The following is a 26699-nucleotide window of genomic DNA, read 5'->3' on the forward strand; positions in this document are numbered from 1 at the left end:
ATATTTGGCATGTAGAAGAAAGGAAGAAGAGATTGGTGGATATTAGTGAGTGCTAAGTGATTTCTCAAAGAAGAAGCTTCTTGAAACAGCCAGAGAATGCTTTCTAGAAACATCACTTTACCTGGTCCTTGGGAAATAATCATAGATATTGAGGAAGTTGGAAAGTGTTGCTTACTTAGGGAAGCAGAGAGTGAATTCTTTTTTGATGTGTTAAATCTGAAGTATCAAAGGCATGGAAAGTGTGAGGTTTAGAAATCTTCTTCATGTAGGTGGTGGTTCACAGCCTAAGAGTATAAGAAACTCTTAAGGGACTGTATACAGACTGAATGAGTCTTAGGGGATCATTCAAGAGAAATGGTGGAGGAAGAAGGAAACAGTTACAGAGACTAGGATTCAGAAGACCTTGAGAAGCAGGGCAGCACCGTGAGGAGCTCTGGGCTTTGGAGTCAGGTGAGCCACTTGGGAAAACCAGGGTGGCCACTCACTATGTGGCCTTGGGCAAGTAACGGAACATCCACTGGTCTGGTCTGCTTTCTCCTTTGTCAGATGCAGATAATTATACCTGCCTGGTAAAGTTATGAGTACTAAGTAAAATAATTGTGTAAACTTCCTAGTATAAAGGTGGCATGTAATAAATGGAAATTTTTATTATTAGCTGTTAGACTCATGGAAAAAAAGGATCATTCCAAGGAGAAAGTTGACATCAGGGTCAGATACATTTTAAAGATTGAGAAGGATGCAGCCTGGGTTGCACTAGGGGATGTGAGAGATTTTTACCTTTAAGAATGGTGAATTCTGAATGGTGATTTTCCTTGTTCCCATGTAATTCTCTGCAGGTTTCCACATAGTTTCCTTTAGAAACAAATAATGCCTTACTTGATCTGCGTATTACTATTTTTTCTTAACTGAACTAGAAATTGGGAACATTGGCCACTCTGTTCATTTCCTGTGTCCTTAGTTAACATAACTTCTGCCCCCAATTCTCTGGTGATTCCATGGTTCAGGGAATTCTGGTTTTTCTTTAATATAGCCTGAATGCTTTTGGTATAAATTTTGAGGTATTTAAATTTTGAGGTATTTAAAGTGAAGCTTATTGAATAGTTTTATTTTTTGCTTTTGTTGACATTAGTCTGCTATGATTCATTACACCCTCAATTGCCTCAACAGATAAATAAGAATTGAATTTCAGTTATGTTAAGCTCTGTGTTTTCTAAAGCAATACCAAAGAGAAAGGCTTACGTTAGGGTCAGGAGTACAAAGGGAACTATTATGTAATGTTTGCCTCACTTTCTATTCAAGTGTGAAATAGGTAGGAATTCAGGAGAAGCAATTGGAATATCAGAACAGTTAGGAACAGAATATAATACATATATATTATATAAATATAATAAAATTTAACTGTTTTGTTTGTTGTCGTTGTTAGCCGTTAAAATAAGTGTTGAGCTCACGGACCCAGGGCCTTAACAAAATTAGGCACAAGCTGATGGAATAGTAGCCATCCCCGAATCCGCCCTTCAGGCTCTGGTGCCCAGCCCTGCCTACTTCCTTTCAGTTCCTTGAACATATTGTGTTTCTTCTTTTTATTTGTCTTTGGCACAAGCTGTTCCATGAGGCTGAAATACTCTTTATTCATCCTCTGGAATTCAGTTCACACCTCACTTCCTCAGGGAAGCCTCTGACCCTCCCCCCAGGAGGGTCACATTCCATTCTCCTGTACCCTGCACTTCTCCCTCTTAGAGAGCACTGATCACAACTGTATGCTCCACCAGGGCAGGGAACAAGTCTAGTTTATTCAGGGCTCTAAGCCAATCACTAAGAGCAGAGTACACAATAGGCACTCAGTAAATATTTGTCGAATGAAGTTCAGCATTTATTAAGCACCAAGTACCTCACTTCGTCAACTCCTCACAGTAACCCTTTTAGGTATTCTTATCCCCATTAACAGATGAGGCAAGTGACACTAGAAAAGTAACATGCCCCAGGTCACATAGTCAACGAATGGCACAGCCAGAACTTGACCCACGTCACTTTGATGCCAAAGCCAGTGTCCTTCTTTTCTTTTATTTCTCTCATTGCGTGCTATTATCCCACTGAAAAGCCAGTGTTCTAAGCGTGGCACTACGTGATGTTCCACAGAAAAGCCGGCAGAGGGTCTGATCAGAATGTAGCTTTGTACTTGTAATGCCCATTCGTAGTGTGCCTGCGTGCTTTCCCCAGTCGCAGGCTCTGCTTTCATTTGGAGGATATACAACTCTCCATGTCTCAGTCCACATGGTCTGGGTGAGCTCAGCCCTAGGGATGAAGCCCTGTGCCAATCAGCATGACCCATCCCGTTGAAATATGATGATTGATTCAGGGGTGGGCTTGTGACCTAATATTGTCAATAAGAGCCAATTGAGACTCAATCTAGAACTTTGGTTGGAGTCTTTGCAAAAGTGGACTTGATCTTTCCAACTGGCCATGGGCCCTGGAAGCATGAAGATTGGCATTACTTCAGAGACTCACCACCTGAAACAGAGAGGAGGGCAGATGTGACCCTAGACACTGTCTGGCTCCTGATAACATTATCTGAGCCTTGCTCAAGCTGTGCCTGAGGTTTTCTGCCTGAATACTTTAAACTAATTTAGTCAGTGGAGTCCTTTTTCTGCATAAGCCTTTTTGGATTGGAAGTTCTGTCACCTGCAGTCAAGGGAATCTAACCAACACAGGACCTAAAAGACACTGGACGTGTTTTGACTCTTTTCTGTTTCCATTTTGCACAGGCTTAGGTCACTTCCTTAGGCTCTTTGAATGATCATAAATGTGTGTTTTCTGGGCCTGGGGAAGAAAGCAGTGAGAAGGTAGTACGGCAGCGATGCTTGTCAAAACAGGTGTTGTGGCTTTAGGAATCGTGGCCCTAGGACTTGCTCAGTAACTTGTGGAATGTAAGAAATTTCACTTACTTATTTTTCTGCATCTATAAAGAGTGAGGATAATATTTGCTACACTGGGGCTTCCCTGGTGGTCCAGTGGCTAAGACTCCACGCTCCCAATGCAGGGGGCCCAGGCTCGATCCCTGGTCAGGGAACTAGATCCTGCATGCCGCAACTAAGGTCCCACATGCCAAAACTAAGACCCGGCGCAGCCAAATAAATAAATATTAAAAAAAAAATTTGCTACCCTGTTTAAACGAGAGGGAGTTGATAAGAATGTGCCTAGTACTTTGTACTTTGGTATGACTCACCTTCCAATGTGGCAGTAACACTTCACCATGTCAACCTGTGGCTTTTCATATTTCTCAGTCCCTAGACTGACCTAACCAGTAGTGAGGTGGGTAAATAAGGAGGCTCCTACTTTTGGACGACCATAGAGGGAGGATATTCATGTTCCATAGCCCAGGAGGCCATAGATGCATGTCCTAACCTCACTGAAACATTAACTGTTTTCACGCTCAAGAGAGAATAGTAAGCTTTCTTTCTGCTCTGTGGATTTCACAAATGCTGCGGAGCAACTAAGCCCATGCGCCACAACTACTGAGCCCTGGCGCGGCAACTACTGACGTCCACGCACCTAGAGCCTATGCTCCGCAACAAGAGAAGCCACCACAATGAGAAGTCTGTGCACTGCAATGAAGAGTAGCCCCTGCTCGCCGCAACTAGAGAAAGCCCACACGCAGCAACGAAGATCCAACGCAGCCAAATAATAAATAAATACATAAATAATATCTGCTAGCTGTATTTAGAGTTACCTGGCTGTAGGAGGAAAAATCTGTGTGTTCAAATAGCTTAATTTTCCACAGTGAAGGAAAGCCCTCCCAGAGACACTAAGAAAAATGAAACCAGGCCAGCAAAGATATAAACCATTAATTTTATTTCCATTCCTAAAATGTAAGTGAATTTATTGATTTGATATTTAAAGTAGTCTCTTTGCAAAATCATCTCAGAAAATATTCTAAATTTATTAAAATGCATGCAAACTATTGCTGAAAATTCTAAGTCCTCTTATCGACCAACTTGTTTTCACAGCACTTGTGATGATTTCCCAAGGTTTCCATGGTTACAGGGAACAAAGAAGTCATCTTGAGACCAGAGTGGAAATTTGATCAGACTAATCCGAACAGTATTTATCTACCTCTTTACAGACTCACAGCTTGACTATTTTGAGGCGGCTCTTACAAAGCGTATCTAGTTATTCAAGGTTTGTCTAATTACAGTGGGCCTTCTCTTTGCCTGCAATTTACTACATTCAGCAAAGTATACGTTAGATAATAAGGAAAATGAACCCAAGAACTCTAACTGCTTCATATAGTTTTATGGATATACTGAAGTGTCAAGTACAAACTTCATCTTAAGAATTGAAGACTGGAATGCAGGGAAACAAACTCTGGTGCAATACCAGAATAAAAAACATAACAAAGCTGGGCAGAACTAGGTGTGGCATCCTGGTACATTAATGTTGAAAGCCAGCCCAATGATACTAAGGACAACAAATAGATTCAGATTTCTTTTTTTTTTTTTGCGGTACGCGGGCCTCTCACTGTTGCGGCCTCTCCCGAAGCGGAGCACAGGCTCCGGACGCGCAGGCTCAGTGGCCACGGCTCACGGGCCCAGCCGCTCCGCAGCATGTGGGATCTTCCCGGACCGGGGCACGAACCCACGTCCCCTGCATCGGCAGGCGGACTCTCGACCACTGCGCCACCAGGGAGGCCCCGATTCAGATTTCTTTAAAAAAAAAATCTGTGCTGTTTAGGTTTGGAGTTTTCAACTAGTCAGTATTTCTTTATTTATTTTGTGAATTATTAAGATTTTTTTGGAATTTCCCTGCTGGCGCAGTGGTTAAGAATCCGCCTGACAATGCAGGGGACATGGATTCGAGCCCTGGTCCAGGAATATCCCACATGCTGCGGAGCAACTAAGCCTGTGCGCCACAACTACTGAGCCTGTGCTCTAGAGCCTGTGAGCCACATCTACTGAAGCCTGTGTACCTAGAGCTTGTGCTCCGCAACAAGAGAAGGCACCACAATGAGAAGCCCGTGTGCTGCAACTAGAGAAAACCCACGCACAGCAACGAAGACCCAACGCAGCCAAAGATAAAAAAATGAATTAATTTTATAGAAAAAGATCTTTTCACGTCTCCCTCTTCAAAGTCTTCTTTTGAGTGATTAACTGCTAATTAGCATCAACCTCTCAAAGAGAAGGTAAAATTAAAATCTGTTGGGTAATAATTTAAATAAGACAGAAAAAATTTGAAGTTACTGAATAAAGTAAGGTTTGAGGATAATGGTGGACTTCAATTATGAAAGCCCATTGTTTCCTTTAAGGGAGAGTTCAAAGCTGTTTTGTTTTGTTTTTGATTCTTTGGCAGACAATAGAAAATAGCTAAATAGGTTATAACATAAACTTTTAGTGATGAAATTCAAATTTACCTAAAAAAGGGGGTTCCCTTCTCCCAATTAGTTGTGTGTGTGTGTGTGTGTGTGTGTGTGTGTGTGTGTGTGTGTGTATATGGCTGTGTTGCGTCTTCATTGCTATGTGCAGGCCCTCTCTAGCTGTGGTGAGCAGGGGCTCTAGGTACACGGGCCTTAGCAGTTGTATCCATGGCCTCAGTAGTTGTGGCTCGTGGGCTCCAGAGCACAGGCTCAACAGCCGTGGCACATGGGCTTAGTTGCCCCACGGCACGCGGGATCCTCCGGACCAGGGATCGAACCTGTGTTCCCCACATTGGCAGGCAGACTCTCAACCACTGCACCATGAGGGAAGTCCCCCAATTAGCATTTTAAGTGTAAAACCCAAACCTTAAATTATTCGAGCCCTTCAGGTTTCAACTTCTATTTCACAGCATATCCGTAGATGTGAGGGCGCAGGAGCTCCCAGGACAGGGGGGCCTGTAAGTGCTGCAGCTTCAGCTTGGAGAAGCGGGCCCACTCCAGGGCCTTCCAGCTCTCTCTGGTCAGGTTGCATCCATCAAACAGAAGGTACCAGACAGGAGTCAGGACCTGTTGCCAGAAGTAATTCCAGGTTGAAGGCTTAGCTGCTACATGCTCCATGAAATAAAAAGCTCCTCCCTGAGAAAGAAAAGAAAAGAAAAAAAAAAACACATCAAGGATTTTAGTTTGGGGGAAAAAATTTATAAGATGATTTTTTAAAAATTAATTAATTTTTTTATGGCTGCACTGGGTCTTTGTTGCTGTGCGCAGGCTTCCTCTAGTTGCGGTGAGCGGGGGCTACTCTTTGTTGTGGTGCAGGGGCTTCTCATTGCGGTGGCTTCCTTTGTTGCGGAGCATGGGCTCTAGGCGCATGGGCTTCAATAGTTGTGGCTCACGGGCTTTAGAGCACAGGCTCAGTAGTGGTGGCGCATGGGCTTACTTGCTCTGAGGCATGTGGGATCTTCCCGGACCAGGGCTCAAACTCGTGTCCCCTGCATTGGCAGGCAGATTCTTAACCACTGGACCACCAGGGAAGTCCTATAAGATGATTAAATGTCAGATTTCAGTGGCCCCAAAGGCCAACTTCATGAGAAGACATGGAGAAATTCAAACTTACTACGATACTATTCTGGTTAATAGTGTCATCTTCTGTCAGATTTTATACAGAGTTGCCAATCTATATTTTCTGTTCATAAAGGTAATACATAATAATAGTTAGAATTTGAAGCAGTTACTGCATGCAAGACCCTGTCTGTAAGGCCTATCACATGTTAGCTCAATCCTTACAATGCACTTATTTGGTAAGCATTATTATTATCATTCCTATGTTCTACAGATGAGGAAACAGAGTCACATAGAAAATAAACAACTTGCCCAAGGTCATACAGCTTACAAATGTCAGAATCAGGTTTTTACCTTGGGTGGTCTGGCTCCAGAGGCTGGCAGTACTGTCTCACCAATATTATTTTAGAAAATTCAGAAAATACAGAAAAGTTTAAAAAGAAAAACAGTCAATCATCTTTCATCACCTCGAGACAACTACTGTTAAGATTTTGTGGAAGATGGTGGAGTAGAAGGACATGCACTCATTCCTTCTCGTGAGAGCACCGGAATCCCAACTAACAGTCATCGACAGGAAGACACTGGAATGCACCAAAAAAGATACCCCACATCCAAAGACAAAGGAGAAGCTGCAGTGAGATGGTAGGAGGGGTGCAATCAGAATAAAAGCAAATCCCATAACCACTGGGTACGGGTGACTCACAAACTGAAGAACACTTATACCACAGAAGTCCACCCACTGGAGTGAAGATTCTGAGCCCCACGTCAGGCTTCCCAGCCTGGGGTGTCCGGCAATGGGAGGAGGAATTTCCAGAGAATCAGACTTTGAAGGCTAGTGGCATTTGATTGCAGAACTTCGACAGGACTGGGGGAAACAGACTCCACTCTTGGAGGGCACACACAAAGTAGTATGCACATCAGGACCCAGGGGGAAGGAGCAGTGACCCCATAGGAGACTGAACCAGACCTACCTGCTAGTGTTGGAGGGTCTCCTGCAGAGGCAGGGGGTGGCTGTGGCTCACCACGGGGACAAGGACACTGGCAGCAGAAGTTCTGGGAAGTACTACTTGGCATGAGCCACCCCCGCCCCCACAGTCTGCCATTAGCCCCACCAAAGAGCCTGTAGCCTCCAGTGCTGGGTTGCCTCAGTCCAAACAACCAACAGGGAGGGAACTCAGCCCCACCCATCAGCAGACAAGCGGATTAAAGTTTTACTGAGCTCTGCCCACCAGAGCAACACCCAGCTCTACCCACCACCAGTCCCTCCCATCAGGAAGCTTGCACAAGCCTCTGAGATAGACTTATCCACCAGAGGGCAGACAGCAGAAGCAAGAAGAACTACAGTCCTGCAGCCTGTGGAACAGAAACCACATTCAAAGAAAGATAGACAAGATGAAAAGGCAGAGGGCTATGTCCCAGATGAAGGAACAAGATAAAACCCCAGAAAAACAACTAAGTGAAGTGGAGATAGGCAACCTTCCAGAAAAAGAATTCAGAATAACGATAGTGAAGATGATCCAGGACCTTGGAAAAAGAATGGAGGCAAAGATCTAGAAGATGCAAGAAATGTTTATCAAAGACCTAGAAGAATTAAAGAACAAACACCTAGAAGAATTAAAGAACAAACAAACAGAGATGAACAATACAATAACTGAAATGAAAAATACCCTAGAGGAATCAACAGCAGAATAACTGAGGGAGAAGAACGGATAAGTGACATGGAAGACAGAGTGGTGGAATTCACTGCCACAGAACAGATTAAAGAAAAAAGAATGAAAAGAAATGAAGACAGCCTAAGAGACCTCTGGGACAGTATTAAATGCACCAATATTCACATTACAGGGGTCCCAGAAGGAGAAGAGAGAGAGAAAGGACCCAAGAAAATATTTGAAGAGATTATAGTCAAAAACTTCCCTAACATGGAAAAGAAATAGTAACCCAAGTCCAGGAAGTGCAGAGAGTCCCAGGCAGGATAAACCCAAGGAGAAACACGCCAAGACACATAGTAATCAAATTGACAAGAATTAAGGACAAAGAAAAATTATTAAAAGCAACAAGGGAAAAACAACGAATAACATACAAGGGAACTCCCATAAGATTAACGGCTGATTTCTCAAAAACTCTACAAGCCAGAAGGGAGTGGCATGATATACTTAAAGTGATGAAAGGGAAGAACCTATAACCAAGATTACTCTACCCAGCAAGGATCTCATTCAGATTCGATGGAGAAATCAAAAGCTTTACAGACAAGCAAAAGCTAAGAGAATTCAGCACCACCAAACCAGCTCTACAACAAATGCTAGAGGAACTTTTCTACATGGGAAACACAAGAGAAGAAAAGGACCTGCAAAAACAAACCCAAAATAATTAAGAAAATGGTAATAGGAACATACATATCAATAATTACCTTAAATGTGAATGGATTAAATGCTCCAACCAAAAGACACAGACTTGCTGAATGGATACAAAAACAAGACCCATATATATGCTGTCTACAAGAGACCCACTTCAGGACACATACAGACTGAAAGCGAGGGGATGGAAAAATATATTCCATGTAAAAGGAAATCAAAAGAAAGCTGGAGTAGCAATACTCATATCAGATAAAATAGACTTTAAGATAAAGACTGTTACAAGAGATAAGGAAGGACACTACATAATGATCAAGGGATCAATCCAAGAAGAAGATACAACAATTATAAATATATATGCACCCAACATAGGAGCACCTCAATACGTAAGGCAAATGCTAACAGCTATAAAAGAGGAAATCAACAGGAAAACACAATAATAGTGGGGGCCTTTAACACCTCATTTACATCAATGGACAGATCATCCAGACAGAAAATTAGCAAGGAAGCACAAGCTTTAATTGACAATAGACCAGATAGATTTAATTGATATTTATAGGACATTCCATCCAAAAACAGCAGATTACACTTTCTTCTCAAGTGCACATGGAACATTCTTCAGGATAGATCACATCTTGGGTCACAAATCAAGCCTTGGTAAATTTAAGAAAACTGAAATCATATCAAGCGTCTTTTCCAAGCACAACACTATGAGATTAGAAATAAATTACAGGGAAAAAACGTAAAAAACACAAACACATGGAGACTAAACAGTACATTACTAAATAACCAACAGATCACTGAAGAAATCAAAGAGGAAACCAAAAAATACCTAGAGAAAAATGACAACGAAAACACGATGATCCCAAACCTATGGGATGTTGCAAAAGCAGTTCTAAGAGGGAAGTTTATAGCAATACAATCCTACCTCAAGAAACAAGAAAAACCTCAAATAGTCTAACTTTACACCTAAAGGAACTAGAGAAAGAAGAACAAACAAAACCCAAAGTTAGTAGAAGGAAACAAATCATAAAGATCAGAGAAGAAATAAATGAAATAGAAACAAAGAAAACAATAGCAAAGACCAATACAACTAAAAGCTTGTTCTTTGAGAAGATAAACAAAATTGATAAACCTTTAGCCAGACTCATCAAGAAAAAGAGGGAGAGGACTCAAATCAATAAAATTAGAAATGAAAAAGGAGAAGTTACAACGGACACTGCAGAAATACAAAGCATCCTAAGAGACTACTACAAGCAACTCTATGCCAATAAAATGGATAACCTGGAAGAAATAGACAAATTCTTACAAAGGTATAACCCTCCAAGACTGAACCAGGAAGAAATAGAAAGTACGAACAGACCAATCACAAGTAATGAAATTGAAACTGTGATTAAAAGTCTTCCAGCAAACAAAAGTCCAGGACTAGATGGCTTCACAGGTGAATTCTATCAAATATTTAGAGAAGAGCTAATCCTTCTCAAACTCTTCCAAAAAGTTGTAGAGGAACACTCCCAGACTCATTCTACGAGGCCACCATCACCCTGATACCAAAACCAGACAAAGATACTACAAAAAGAGAAAATTACAGACCAATATCACTGATGAATATAGATGCAAAAATCCTCAACAAAATACTAGCAAAGAGAATCCAACAACACATTAAAAGGATCATACACCATGATCAAGTGGGATTTATCCCAGGGATGCAAGGATTCTTCAATATATGCAAATCAATAAATGTGACACACCACATTAACAAATTGAAGAATAAAAACCATATGATCATGTAAATAGATGCAGAAAAAGCTTTTGACAAAATTCAACACCGATTATGATAGAGACTCTCCAGAAAGTGGGCATAGAGGGAACCTACCTCAACATAACAGAGGCCATATACCCACAGCAAACATCATTCTCAATGGTGAAAAACTGCAAGCATTTCCTCTAAGATCAGGAACAAGACAAGGATGTCCACTCTTGCCACTATTATTCAACATAGTGGCAAGGAACTCCTAGCCATGGCAATCAGAGACGAAAAAGAAATAAAAGGAATACAAATTTGAAAAGAAGTAAAACTGTCACTGCAGATGACATGATGCTATACATAGAGAATCCTAAAGATGCCACCAGAAAACTACTAGAGCTAATCAGTGCATTTGGAAAAGTTGCAGGATACAAAATTAATGCACAGAAATCTCTTGAATTCCTATACACTAACAACAAAAAAATCAGAAAGACAGATTAAGGAAACAATCCCATTTACCATTGCAACAAAAAGAATAAAATACATAGGAATAAACCTACCTAAGGAGGTAAAAAACCTGCACTCAGAAGACTATAAGACACTGACGAAAGAAATGAAAGATGACACAAACAGATGGAGAGATATACCATGTTCTTGGCTTGGAAGAATCAATATTTTGAAAATGACTATACTACCCAAAGCAATATACAGATTCAATGCAATGCCTATCAAATTACCAATGGCACTTTTTACAGAGCTAAAACAAAAAATCTTAAAATTTGTATGGAGACACAAAAGACCCTGAATAGCCAAAGCAATCTTGAGGGAAAAAACCGGAGCTGGAGGAATCAGACTCCCTGACTTCAGACTATACTACAAAGCTGCAGTAATCGAGACAATATGGCACTGGCACAAAAACAGAAATATAGATCAATGGACAGAATAGAAAGCTCAGAGAGAAACCCATGCACCTATGGTCAACTAATCTATGACAAAGGAGGCAAGAATATACAATGGAGAAAAGACAGTCTCTTCAGTAAGTGGTGCTTGGAAGACTGGGCAGCCACATGTAAAAGAATTAAATTAGAATACTCCCTAACACCATACACAAAAATAAACTCAAAATGGATTAAAGCCCTAAATGTAAGACCGGACACTATAAAACTCTTAGAGGAAAACGTAGGAAGAACACTCTTTGACATAAATCACAGCAAGATCTTTTTTGACCCACCTCCTAGAGTAATGGAAATAAAAACAAAAATAAACAAATGGGACCTAATGAAACTTAAAAGCTTTTGCACAGCAAAGGAAACTATAAACAAGACGAAAAGACAACCCTCAGAATGGGAGAAAATATTTGCAAATGAATCAACAGACAAAGGATTAATCTCCAAAATATATAAACAGCACATGCAGCTCAATATTAAAAACACAAACAACCCAATCAAAAAATGGGCAGAAGACCTAAATAGACATTTCTCCAAAGATGACATACAGATGGCCAAGGAGCACATGAAAAGCTGCTCAACATCACTAATTAGTAGAGAAATGCAAATCAAAACTACAATGAGGTATCATCTCATGCTGGTTAGAATGGGCATCATCAGAAAATCTACAAACAAAAAATGCTGGAGAGGGTATGGAGAAAAGGGAACCCTCTTGCACTGTTGGTGGGAATGTAAATTGATACAGCCACTATGGAGAACAGTATGGAGGTTCCTTAAAAAGCTAAAAATAGAATTACCATATCACCCAGCAGTTCCACTACTGGGCATATACCCAGAGAAAACCATAATTCAAAAAGACACATGCACCCCAATGTTCGTTGCAGTACTGTTTACAATAGCCAGGTCATGGAAGCAACCTAAATGCCCATCGACAGACGAATGGTTAAAGAAGATGTGGTTCATATATACAATGGAATATTACCCAGCCATAGAAAGGAATGAAATTGGGTCATTTGTGGAGACGTGGATGGAGCTAGAGACTGTCATACAGAGTGAAGTAAGTCAGAAAGAGAAAAACAAATATTGTATATTAACGCATTTATGTGGAATCTAGAAAAGTGGTACAGATGAACTGGTTTGCAAGGCAGAAATAGAGACACAGATGTAGAGAACAAACGTATGGACACCAAGGGGGGAAAGTGGGGGTGGGGGCGGTAGGATGAACTGGGAGATTGGGATTGACATATATACACTAGTATGTATACAATAGATAACTAATAAGAACCTGCTGTGTAAAAAAATAAAAAGCAAAAAAGCAAAAAAAAAACAAAATAAAATTTTGTATATACATTTATATATTTTTTTTTCTAAAACTAGGATTGGAATATACATTCTGTTTTATAATCTGTTTTATTTTATTTATGTATTTGAGTATTATTCTAAAAGATGGTTTAAAAAACCTTTATGCAATATTTCACACCACTGAAGTTACCATCTCTTTTTTTTTTTTTTTTTTTTTGCGGTACGCGGGCCTCTCACTGTTGTGGCCTTTCCCGTTGTGGAGCACAGGCTTCAGACGTGCAGCCTCAGCGGCCATGGCTCACGAGCCCAGCCGCTCCACGGCATGCGGGATCCTCCTGGACCGGGGCACGAACCCGTGTCCCCTCATCGGCAGGCGGACTCTCAACCACTGCGCCACCAGGGAAGCCCTACCATCTCTTATTTAACCATTCTCATTTAGGCTATTTCCAATTTTACATTGTTATAAATACTGTTACAGTGAACATCCTTATCCATAAATCTTTGTGACCATCTATAATTATTTCCAAATAAATAACTTGCTAAAAAGTGGAATTGCTGAATCAAACGTCTGTGCCTTTTTAAAGCTTTTGGTACAGGTTGTCAAATTGCCCTTTGGAAAAGTTGTAGCAGTTTGCATTCATGCTAGCAATAGATGTGAATGCCCATTTCCAATAAACTCTCATCAGTACTTTTTTCTCCTATATCTTTGTCAATTTGATGTGTAATATGGTATTTTTGATAACCTGCATAGCTTTAATATTCGTAATCGTAACATCTTTTACTAAACCTTATTGATTATTTGGATTTCTTGTTTTCTGATTTGTGTGTTAATGTCCATCCATTATCAGTTTTCTTCTTTTTTCTTTTCTTTCTTTATTTGGTTGTGCTGGGTCTTAGTTGTGGCAGGTGAGCTCCTTAGTTGTGGCTCGCCGGCTCCTTAACTGTGGCATGCTCACTCTTAGTTGCGGCATGCATGTGGGATCTAGTTCCCTGACCAGGGATTGAACCTGTGCCCCCTGCGTTGCGAGTCTTAACCACTGTGCCACAGGGCAAGTCCCCACTATCGGTTTTCTAATAGGCCATTGGTTTTTTTCTTACTGATTAGTAAGGGCTTTTAGTATAATTAGACTACATAGACTACAGATGTTTTCCCTTGTTTGTTGTTTGCCTTTTAATTACAATTTTTTAAACTTCCCCTTTTATTAAAAAAAAAATCTTTAAATTCATCTGAGTATTGTTCTTAGGCTCTGCTTTGCAAACCTGTGGGTGTCTGAATCCATACCTAGTACTGCCTGGGACTAAATAACCATGTCTTATACTTTTTTTTTTTTTTAGTTCATTAGTTCATGTCTTTTATTAACCAATATACAATAACCTGTCTTCTGGTTTGTTGAAACAATAGGTCAGACAACATTTGTCACAATAGTGTTTGTCGAAGTGGCTGGCCATAAAAACTCCACACCACATTTATCTGAAGGGCACTCCCGATGAAGGTGACTGCTTTTGCCATTCTGATCCACCTTACAGTATTTCAGGACAGCCAGCTTAACCTTTCTCTCTCTCTCTCTCTCTTTTTTTTCTTTTGGCCATGTGGCTTGTGGGATCTTAGTTTCCCAACCAGGGATCGAACCTGGGCCCTCCGCAGTGAGAGTGCAGAGTCCTAACCACTGGACCGCCAGGGAATTCCCAACCCTCTTTCTCTTATGCTTGTTCTTCTTGGGAGTGGTGTAAGACTTCTTCCTTTTCTTAGTACCAGCACGAAGTCTCAACAGAAGATGAAAAGTAGACTCCTTTTGAATGTTGTAGTCAGACAAAGTACGTCCATCTTCCAGTTGCTTGCCAGCAAAGGTCAGTCTTCGCTGGTCAGAAGGAATTACTTCCTTATCTGGGATCTTGGCCTTTACATTTCCTATTGTATCCGAGGGTTTGACCTCGAGAGTGGTGGTCTTCCCTGTCCGGATCTTCATAAAAATCTGCATCCTGGTGGCGGCACCACCACAGATGGTGGATCCAAAAAGCCTATGTCTTATACTTTTGTGCCATTGTCACAGGATGTAAACGATAGGATTTATTTTATTAAAATACTGAATCATCTAAAAGTGTTACTAAATTCATGGTTATATTTTGTCATTAGGTATTTTATTTGGTCAGTGGATGCTGTGTGTAAATTACTGTCATATAGGAGTTAGTAACTGCTGCTTTCATCTAGGACGGTCCTATACTTATGGGTCAAGTCTGGACACAGTAGAGGCTACACATTATTAAGGAGTCTTCAGAAGTTTTCTACTTATCTACCTCTGAGGTGAAGGGGGAAACGGACCAATGATTACCTCCCAGACCCAGGGTGACCGTCCCACTCCTTAGCCTCTTCTAGCCTCCCTCGTGTTGGCTATCCCAGGCAGGGTTTAGAGATGGAGTTCCTCCAAATCTATGGGTAAGTGTAAGACCTGTGTTCAGGAATGGAAAACTTGACATTTCCTGATTGAAATATTTTTTTTCCATAGAAGAGGACAGGAGAGAAGAGGTGATCCAGGCCTGGGGAGGTTGCTGATGCCCTCTGGGTTACACAGGTTAAGCTAGAGATGCCTGTTACCCACTCAGGTGACTGTCGAGTAGACAGCTGGGTATGAAGATCTGGGGTTAGAAGAGAGATCTGAGCTTGATACTTAGATTTGGAAGCCATTTGTGTATGCACGGTAATTGAAAACATTGGGGGTACATGAGATTGCACAGGGCGTGTATATAAGTGAAATGAGAGCTAAAAAAGAAACTCCAGCGTTTAGGGGATGGGCAGAGGAAGAAAAGCCAGCAAAAGTGGTAGAAATGTTGAAGTCAGATAAAAAGCCCCAGTGACAAGCACTGTGGTACAGTGATAAGAATATTTGCATTAAAGTCAGACATAGTGGCTGTGTAACTTGAGGCAAGTTTCTTAACTCCTCTGGGTCTGTTTCCCCAGTCCAACATGAAGGCAATACCTGCTTTAAAGGACTGTTTCCTACATGAGAATGTAGGAAAGCTCTTGGTTCTGTTCAGCAGAGAATGGGTGCTTCGGAGGAGCTAAGGAAGACCACCAAGAATATGATCCCCTAAGGGCACTCTCAGGGCTTAAACCAGAGATGACCGTTACTTGCTTTGCAGAGGTGTTGTGAGATTAGTAACACTGTAAGCAAAACCTCTAACTGTGCCCAGTCTTAGGACACAAGAACCCAGGATTTGAGTATCAGAATCAGACTTTTTTCAGTTACTACTTTGACGTTGGCCTATCCTTGAGCCAAAGACAGAATTACAGTTGGCCCTCAGTATCCGCAAGTTCTGCATCCTTGGATTCAACCAAATGCAGATCAAAAATGTTTGGAAAAAATCCAGAAAGTTCCAAAAAAGCAAAACTTGAATTTGCCACATGCTGGCACCTGTTTACATAGCGTTTACATCGTATTAGGTATTATAAGTAATCTAGAGATGATTTAAGGCATATGGGAGGATGTGCATAAGTTATATGCAGGTACTGCACCATTTTATATAAGGGACTTAAGCTTCTGTAGATTTTGGTATCTGTGGAGGGGACAGGGAGGGACCCCGAGGAAATTGCGGGATGACTGTATATTAATTGCCTCTAAACACTATCTTCAAGTCCTTTTCTTCCTGAGGAACTTCCTCTGTTAGAAAATAAAACTGGGGATTACAGAACATCCATTTCCTCTAGTATAGTAAATTCAAATGTTAAGATACCCATACTTGAGACTCCCCTGGTGGCACAGAGGTTAAGAATACGCCTGACAATGCGGGGGACATGGGTTCGAGTTCTGGTCTGGGAAGATCCCACATGCCGCGGAGCAACTAAGCCCGAGTACCACAACTACTGAGCTTGTGCTCTAGAGCCTGTGAGCCACGACTGCTGAGCCCGCATGCCACAACTACCAAAGCCCACGTGCCTAGAGTCTGTGCTCCGCAACAAGAGGAGCCACCCCAATGAGAAGCCTTCACGCTGCAACTAGAGAAAGCCTGCGCACAGCAACAAAGACCCAACGCAGCCAAAAATTAACAATAAATAAATTAATTTAAAAAAGATATCCATACTTTATGTTCACCTATGTTTAGAATAAAACTATTTTAAACTAGTTTTTAAACAAACAATAAAGGTAATATGTGAAAATTACATATAGGTATAAAGAATTTCAAACTATACAGAGAGGTATAATATGAAAAGTAATTCCTTCCCCTCATCCAATTCCCTTCCCAAGAGGTAACCACTGTTAATAGTTTCTTGTGTATCATTCCCATTAACATAAATACTTATATAGGTATATTCTCCCACACACACACAAATGGACTTATACTGTATATAATATTCTATGCCCTCATTGCTTTTTAATTTAACACTGTCTCTTGAGGAGATAGTTTTTTCATATCAACATAGGTAACTCTTCCTTGTTCTTTTAACAGCTGCACAGAAATCCTTTATACGATGCGACAATTTACTCAACAGCCTCCTACCTCCTATTGCTGGATGTTTAGGTTATTTCCAGTTTGTGGTATTACAAATACTGTAATGAATATTTTCGCATGTGAATGAGTTTTTGCACATTTGTGCAGTATAGCTATAGGATAAATTCCTGTTGGATGAAGGAGGAAGTGTCCTTGAAAATTTGATATTATCAAATTGCCCTCCAAAGAGGGCACTTCCTCCAACTGGGGTAATCCAGTCCCCCAGACTCACCCCAACACCATATTGAACTTAAAAGTCTCTGACAGTGTAGTAGGTAAAAATAGTATCTTGCTTTAATTTCTTCTTAATTGAAGTATAGTTGATTTATAATATTATATTAGTTTCAGGTGTATAACAGTGATTCAGAATTTTTATAGATTGTACTTCATTTAAAGTTATTACAAAATAATGGCTATATTTCCCTGTGCTGTAGAATATATCCTTGTTGCTTATTTATTTTATACATAGTAGTTTGTATCTCTTAATCCCACATCACTACCTTGCCCCTCCCCACTTTCCTCTCCCCTCTGGTAACCACTAGTTTGTTCTCTATATCTGTGAGTCTATTTCTGTTTGTTATATACATTCGTTTGTTATATTTTTAAGATTCCACGTATAAGTGATATCTTGCTTTAATTTGTTCTTTTATTGCAAGACAACATTTATGTCATATATTGGCTATTTTTATTTATATTTCTGTTCCTGTGCTTTGCTTACTTTTCTCTTTTTTAAAAAACTGATTTAAGAATTCTATTGATCTTGATTTGTAATGTCTTTTATTTTTTTATTAAAATTTTTTTTTATATTAATTTATTTAGTTTTGGCTGCCCTGGGTCTTTGTAGCTGCACGCAGGCTTTCTCTAGTTGCTGCGAGCGGGGGATACTCTTCGTTGCAATGCAAGGGATTCTCATTGCAGTGGCTTCTCTTGTTGCAGAGCATGGGCTCTAGGCGCACGGGCTTCCGTAGTTGTGGCACGTGGGCTCAATAGTTGCAGCTTGCGGGCTCTAGAGCGCAGGCTCAGTAGTTGTGGCACACGGGCTTAGTCGCTCCGTGGCATGTGGGATCTTCCCGGACCAGGGATCGAACCCATGTCCTGCTTTGGCAGGCAGATTCTTAACCACTGGACCACCAGGGAAGTCCTGTAACGTCTTTTAATATGAAGTTAACGCATTATCTATCATCCTTGGCAAATACTTTTTACAAACTTTTTTGTACTTTAAGTTTTTTTACACTCCTTTTTTTTCTCTGCAGGAGTTCTAAAATTTTACATATTCATGTATTATCAATCTTTTCCTATATAGCTTCTTTTCCACTCTAAGATTTTTTTAAAAATTCGGCAGTGTCTTCTCTAGTAGTTGTACTTTTTATGTTAGGGTGTTTGATCTACCTGAAATTGATAGGGCTGCCCTTGGTGATAGTGATTACTACTAACCAGCCCTCACACCCTGTACTCACCGGCCTCAGCACCCTGCACACTTCCTGGAGGATCCGCTCCTGGTTCTTCACAGAGCACAGGACCAGTGTGCAGACCACCACATCCATGGAGTCGTCGGCCACCTGGTGCAGGTCCTCCCCGGCAGCCACCAGGAAGGGCTCAAACTGCAGGTGTTGGTTCTCAGCAATGCTCTTGATCAAGAACTTCTCAAAGTTGGGGTTGGGATCAATACAGGTCACCCGGCATCCAGGCGGGTAGAACTTGAAGTTGGGCCCTGTGCCGCAGCCCAGCTCCAGCAGGGAGAGCTTCCCGGAGGGGCCTGCGAACTCCTGTAGATTGCTGAAGAGCTCCTGCTTCTTGCTCGCCATCCGTTCGTTGTACATCACAGTAAACCTTGCCAAGAAGTAGGGGAGCGATTTTTTGCATATCCAGTTCCACAGGCCCAGGAAGTCCAGCAGGTACACGGGAAATGCCAGGATGCAGACGGCCAGCCGGAGGATAAAAATGGTCAGCGCCATCACTCAGAAGAGAAGAAAACAGATCAGCAGTTAGAGGCCTGACTCCTTTAATTGCAGGAAGTAGGTTTCTGGCCACATTCCAGAGCCAATCAGCTGCAGAGGAAAGAGCTGGTTGTGCTGGAGAGACGCAGCTGCAGTAAAATCTCGGGCGAGAGGCCCATTTCACCCAGTTAATAGATGTTTGCCAAAAGTTGCCTCATAGCTTACTTTTCATGAGGTAAAATGAGAAGGTTCTCAGCTTTTCCTTAGAAGGAAGGCTGATTACAACCCAATATTACAAATCTATTCCTGCTTGGAGACTACTGCAAGTTTCCTGCTGAAGTTTTAAATGCACAACATACTTACAGCCTGTCTGGTTCTCCAGTGCCCTCTGCTAAGAAAACAGAATCCGTGGGTGGAGCCTGGTTAACCCACACCAGAAAGCCACTGCCAAAGCCCATTTATTACGTGACCCCTCCTACTTCCCTTCCATTCCGCCCTCATGTTTTTTTAAACAAATTTTTTTTTCTGCTGATTTTATTTATTTTTTGTCTCTTGTGGATGCCTTTTTTTTGGCTGCATTGGGTCTTTGTTGCTGCATGTGGGTTTCTCATTCCAGTGGCTTCTCTTGTTGCAGAGCACGGGCTCTAGGCGCGTGGGCTTCAGTAGTTGTGGCACACGGGTTCAGTAGTTGTTATAGCAGCCTATATTTTGAAAAGCATTTCCCTCACCCCCTTTTTTTCTTCAGTCTCTGTAGGCAGTATTTTCGTTTTCTCCTGGGGTGTTTACATTTCAAAGACATTCACAACTTCAGGGACAGAGAAAGAATGACGTTTTTCTCCTAGGAGTTTTGGGGTGTATTTCTCTATTATCAGAAGTCTAGGGTGACTACTATTTAGATTTTTTCTTTGTATTAGGGGTTGGGCAACATGAGGCACTCTGTTTCAATCACCACAACATCTTCCCCTTTGCTCTCCTCACTTTCCCAGGGATTCTACCTCTTAGCATCCTAATCAGGCTTTCTCACAAGTACTTGGACCTTAATCTGCAGTAGCTTGTGCCCTCCTAGCTTTGCAAAATGGCACATGAAGGTTTCCAACTTATTATTCTGCTCTTGTACCTTGTCTGCCAGCCCCGAAGCTAGCAGAGTAGTGGACAACTGCATGTTCTTCTCTAACTTCAGCTCTTCTTACAACTGTCTAACTCAAGCTTCAGCCTCTATTTGGGCATCAGTGGCCACAGAACTGCCCACAGTAGAGGACAGCCCACCGCAGCAGCCATTTGTTTCCCTTCTTTGCCACAGTGTGCTCTGCTCAGTTCCTCAAACAAATGCATCAACACACCCGGCTTTTTCAGGGTGCCCCTGTACTCACACATTGGTCCACAAGCATCTAACATACAGGCCACCCCTCCTGACATAGAGGTTGATGTCTAACTCAGGATATTATCCTCAAATGCCTCTTGCCCAGGGCTTGTCTCTTCAGTCTCCTGGCTGCCTTATCAGTTGTTAGTTCACAACCTGGCTGCTGTACACCCTGAGCAAGGAGAGACTGAAGAAAGAAGCAGACCACTCCAGATTGGTAGCTGGCAGGTTTAATAAGAAGGGGGCTTCCTTATGAGGCTTGCCTTAGATGGCCACGAGATGAGTAGATCTCCACGCCCACCACCAGAATCATAAAAGTTTAGATAGAGGCCTTAACTGGGATCTGTCACCTCCACAGTCCAATGGTCTCAACACCTTACTCTCTCAAAGCTGTATCCTTGGAACAGCTCCCATTGTGGGGACAGTGGTAAGAATGGACATTTCAAGGGCAGTTGAGGGAATGAGGAACCTCTGATTGCCTGAGTCCAGCCCATCAGTCAATCACTGATTACGTCCTCTTGATGACCTCCTCCAATATACTTTGTGTCCTTTTTTTTTGACCACACCCCGGGGCATGCAGGATAATAGTTCCCCCACCAGGGATGGAACTTGGCCACCCCCACCCCCCGCCCCCCGCAGTGGAAACACGGAGTCTTAACCACTGGACAGCCAGGGAAGTCCAGTTTGTGTCCCTTTTTTAGTCAGTTTATCTAGAGGTTTTTCACTTGTATTGATCTTTTCATAAAACTAGCTTTTAAGTTTTGTTAATTTTTCTCTAGTGTTTGTTTTCTATTTCATTATTTCTGGACTTTATTATGTTTTTTCCTACTTACATTGAATTTAATTTGATCATCTTTCACTTCTGAAGTTGAAAGCCTTAATAATTGATATAAGCCCCCCTTGCCTCTTCTAATGTAAGTATTTGAAGCTATAAGTTTTTCTTATAGCACTGTTTTAGGTGGATACACAAAGTCTGATGTACTGTGTTTTCATTTTCATTCAATTTAAAATGTTTTCTAATTTTCCTTGTGATTTTTTTCTTTGACCCCATGGATTATTTAGAAGTTGTTTAAATATTTGGGGCTTTCATAGGTATCTTTGTATATTGATTTCTAATTTAATTTTATTGTCACAGAACATACTATGTGGGCTTCAATCTTTTGAAGTCTATTTAAATTTGTTTTATGGCCCAAAATATATTTCTTCTCAGAAAGTGGTCCCTGTTCATTGAAAAGAATGTGTATTCTGAAGTTGTCAGGTGTAATGTTCTATAAATGTCAATTAAGTTAAGGTAGCTGAAAGTGTCATTCAGATCTTCTGTATTCTTATTATTTAGTTGCTCTGTCAATTATAGTGAGAGATGTCTTACATCTACAATTATGATTGTGAATTTGTTTTTCCCTTTAGTTATTTCAGTTTTTGCTTCATGTATTTTGAGACTCCATTATTAGGCACAAATACATTTATAATAGTTGTAGCTGCCTGATACATTTCCTTTTCATCATTATGAAGTGTCCTTCTTTGTTTTTAGTGTTTATTTTTGTCCTGAAGTCTATTTTGTCTGGTATGTATTTAGCCACTCCGTATGCTTTCTAATGTTTCCTCTTTCCAACTTTATTTTTTATTGGAGTATAATTGCTTTACAATGTTGTGTTGGTTTCTGCTGTACAATGAAGTGAATCAGCTATATGTATACATATGTCCCCTCCCTCTTGGACCTCCCTCCCACCCATCTAGGTCATCACAGAGCACCGAGCTGAGCTTCCTGTACTCTATAGCAGGTTCCCACTAGCTATCTGTTTTACACATGGTAGTGTATATGTATCAATCTTAATCTCCCAGTTCGTCCCACCCTCCCCTTCCCCCACTGTATCCACATGTCTGTTCTCTACGTCTCTGTCTCTATTCCTGCCCTGGAAATAGGTTCATCTGTACCATTTTTCTAGATTCCACATATATGCGTTAGTATACGATATTTGTTTTTCTCTTTCTGACTTACTTCACTCTGTATGACAGTCTCTGGGTCCATCCACATCTCTACAAATGACCCAATTTTGTTCCTTTTTATGGCTGAGTAATATTCCATTGTATATATATACCACAGCTTCTTTATCCATTCATCTGTTGATGGACACTTAGGTTGTTTCCATGTGCTGGCTATTGTAAATAGAGCTGCAATGAACATTGGGGTACATGTGTCCTTTTGAATTATGGTTTTCTCAGGGTATATGCCCAGGAGTGGGATTGCTGGGTCATATGGTAGTTCTATTTTAGTTTTTTGAGGAACCTCCATACTGTTCTCCATAGTGGCTTTATCAGTTTACATTCCCACCAACAGTGCAAGAGGGTTCCCTTTTTTTCCATGCCCTCTCCAGCGTTTATTGTTTGTAGATTGATTACGGCCATTCTGACCGGTGTGAGGTATTACCTCACTGTAGTTTTGTTTTGCATCTCTCTAATAATTAGTGACGTGTAGCATCTTTACATGTGCCTCTTGGCCACCTGTCTGTTTTCTTTGGAGAGATGTCTATTTAGGTCTTCCATCCATTTTTTGATTGGGTTGTTTGTTTTTTTGATATTGAGCTGCTTGTATATTTTGGAGATTAATTCTTTGTCCATTGATTTGTTTGCAAATATTTTCTCCCATTCTGAGAGTTGTCTTTTTGTCTTGTTTATAGTTTCCTTTGCTGTGCAAAAGCTTAAGTTTAATTAGGTCCCATTTGTTTATTTTTGTTTTTATTTTCATTACTCTAGGAGATGGGTCAGAAAAGATCTTGCTGTGGTTTATGTCACAGCGTGTTTTTCCTATGTTTTCATCTAAGAGTTTTATACTGTCTGGTCTTACATTTAGGCCTTTAATATATTTTGAGTTTATTTTTGTGTATGGTGTTAGGGAGTGTTCTAATTTAATTCTTTTACATGTAGCCGTCCAGTTTTCCCAGCACCATATATTGAAGAGGCTGTCCTTTCTCCATTTTATATTCTTGCCTCCTTTGTCATAGATTAGGTGACCATAGGTGTGTGGGTTTATCTCAGGGCTTTCTATCCTGTACCATTGATCTATATTTCTGTTTTTGTGCCAGTACCATATTGTCTTGATTACTGTAGCTTTGTAGTATAGTTTGAAGTTGGGGAGCCTCATTCCTCCAGCTTCATTTTTCTTTCTCAAGATTGCTTTGGCTATTCGGGGTCTTTTGTGTTTCCATACAAATTGTAAAATTTTTTCTTCTGATTCTGTGAAGAATGTCAGTGGTAATTTGATAGGGATTGCATTGAATCTGTAGATTGCTTTGGGTAGTTTAGTCATTTTCACAATGTCAGTTCTTCCAATCCAAGAATATGGTATATTTCTCCATCTGTTTGTGTCACCTTTGATTTATTTCATTAGTGTTTTATAGTTTTCTGAGTACAGGTCCTTTGCCTCCTTAGGTAGGTTTATTCCTATGTATTTTATTCTTTTTGTTGCAATAGTAAATGACATTTTTTCCTTAATTTCCCTTTCTGATCTTTCATTGTTATAGGAATGCAAGAGATTTCTGTGCATTAATTTTGTATCCTGAAACTTTACCAAATTCATTGATTAGATCTAGTAGTTTTCTGGTGGCATTTTTAGGATTTTCTGTGTATAGCATCATGTCGTCTGCAGACAGTGACAGTTTTACTTCTTTTCCAATTTGGTTTCCTTTTATTTCTTTTTCTTCTCTGATTGCTGTGGCTAGGACTTCCAAAACTGTGTTGAATAATTGAGGCGAGAGTGGACATCCTTGTTTTGTTCCTGGTCTTTGTGGAAATGCTTTTAGTTTTTCACCATTGAGAATGATTCTTGCTGTAGGCTTGTCATCTATGGCCTCTATTATGTTGAGGTAGGTTCCCTCTATGCCCATTTTCTGGAGAGTTTTTATCATAAATGGGTGTTGAATTTTGTCAAAAGCTTTTTCTGCACCTATTGAGATGAACATATGGTTTTTATTCTTTAATTTGGTAAAATCATGTATCACATTGATTTGCATATATTGAAGAATCCTTGCATTCCTGGGATAAATCCCACTTGATCAGGGCGTATGATCCTTTTAGTGTGTTGTTGATTCTATTTGCTAGTATTTGTTGAGGATTTTTGCATCTATGTTCATCAGTGATATTGGTCTGTAATTTACTTTTTTTGTGGTATCTTTGTCTGGTTTTTGGTATCAGGGTGATGGTGGCCTTGTAGAATGAATTTGGGAGGGTTCCTCCCTCTGCAGTTTTTTGGCAGAGTTTGGGAAGGATAGGGCAATACCAGCCCCCGCCAACTGGTAACCACTAGTTCTCTCTGTGACTCTGCTTCTTTTATGTTAAAAAATAATATAATTTAAAATTTGAGTTTATAAGTAGAATGAGTCCTTTGTTCTAGTAAGTTTTTCAGATGAAAGAAATAGGGTATTTATCTAATACATAATGATCTATATAATGAAAAGGGTCGTATGAATCATGGATGGGATAATAATAACAGTAAAAACAGTAACCAGTTATTGAACACCTTCAATATATCAAGAATTTCATATAATCAACTTATTTAATCATTCACAACAGTGGTGCCAAGGAGGTATTAATAATTGTCCAAACTCTTACAGTGACCAAGTTAACAGAAAGAAATTTGAAACAAAGTCTACCTTAGATTCCAAAGTCTTATCTCTTGTGGTGGAGAGAAATGTTACATAACTGAATTCTGGTTGGCTGAAATAAGTGAACTAAGCTGGGGGAAGAGGTAAGAGGTTACAGACAGTAGCTCCTGCCTGATTACAAAGGCAGACCCAAGCAGTAAGTAGGACGGACATACCTTTGAAGTGAAAAGCAAGGGTTTTTCCTCCAGTGCTGTCGATACATTTTAGAAGAGTTTCTTAATATCAACTAATATCCAGGGCTTATCAAGTGAATCTGAATGATAGTCAGGTAGAATAAACAGGAAATGACTAATGTATTATACTGATTGCTATGAAAGCATCACCAACTAATTCCTTATAAGACCTTGTTGGTGGATAAACTAGGGTCTCCTTCAAGAAAGAACAGTCAGTATCCCCTCAGTGTTGCTCATAAGTCTATAAAAATCAGTTTTCTAGGGCTTCCCTGGTGGCGCAGTTGTTGAGGGTCCGCCTGCCGATGCAGGGGACACAGGTTCCTGCCCCGTCCGGGAAGATCCCACATGCCGCGGAGCGGCTGGGCCCGTGAGCCATGGCCGCTGAGCCTGCGTGTCCGGAGCCAGTGCTCCGCAACGGGAGAGGCCACAGCAGTGAAAGGCCCGCGTACCGCAAAAAAAAAAAAAAAAAAAAAATCAGTTTTCTACCCCTTGAATGTTAAACCAGTAATGATCCCCAAGGGAATTAATTGATGGAAAACTAATGCTTTCAGTTAAATCCTGAAATTAGGTTAAAGCCAAGCAAAACAAAACAAAACAACAACAAAAATACATGATCTTAGCTGGTTGAATGTAAAAAAGGATGAGAAAATAATTATTTCTCCCTTACTACATGGGTTCTCCAAAGTTTAAGGGAGATGTGAGTTGATTAATAGTAGATACTAAACCAGTCAATTTTTTCTTTTGTTTTATATAATCCATATTAAAGATTAGTCATCATAAAGTTAATCCCAGGTTGGCATCCCTCCTTTCCCAGCATGCTCTTCTGTCACCTCTGCTCACAGTTAATTCCAGGGCCCAAGAAATACAGACCTTTCGCATGGGCTTCAAGAAAATAATGTTCAGAAAATAGGTTATAACGTTGCAAAAAAAAGTCACAGTATACATTTCTAAATAAAAAGTAAATTATTTGGGGATGTTTGCACCACAATTCTCTCTTGGCACAGGAAAGGAAGTATTAATATTAAATAGTTTTAATTAGAATTTGAAAAACAGGCAAATACTTACTTCTTCAAATATCCTTTGAGAACCAGAAACAAGATGATGATTCAAAAATATATATATCATACAAACAAATGTTTTTGAATAAAATAAAATCTAACTTAAAAATAAGGTTTGATTAATTTAACAAAAGAACATTTTTAAAATTATTAACTCTTTATTTTGACATTTATATACATAAAGTATATATTTAACTGAATATTTTACACAA

General features: G+C 40.4%; 1 protein-coding gene across 2 annotated transcripts; it reads right to left on the reverse strand.

The window, feature by feature from the left end:
• Nucleotides 1-1743: 1743 nt before the first annotated feature.
• TMT1A (thiol methyltransferase 1A) lies at nt 1744-19631 on the reverse strand. 2 transcript variants are annotated; one of them, XM_079936771.1, is made up of 3 exons: nt 18756-19631; nt 5774-6043; nt 1744-2508 (listed from the first exon to the last, which is right to left on the reverse strand). In XM_079936771.1, the coding sequence occupies exons 1-2, from the start codon at nt 19251-19253 to the stop codon at nt 5807-5809; spliced, it is 735 nt and encodes a 244-aa protein (XP_079792897.1). In that variant the 5' UTR covers nt 19254-19631; the 3' UTR covers nt 1744-2508; nt 5774-5806. The 2 variants fall into 2 exon arrangements, with proteins under 2 accessions (XP_079792897.1, XP_079792896.1); XM_079936770.1 differs by lacking the exon at nt 1744-2508 and having other exon boundaries at nt 2533-6043; nt 18756-19255; nt 19599-19610.
• Nucleotides 19632-26699: the final 7068 nt, after the last annotated feature.

The sequence above is a fragment of the Stenella coeruleoalba genome (assembly GCF_951394435.1).
Source record: "Stenella coeruleoalba genome assembly, chromosome: 11".
Lineage (NCBI taxonomy): Eukaryota > Metazoa > Chordata > Mammalia > Artiodactyla > Delphinidae > Stenella > Stenella coeruleoalba.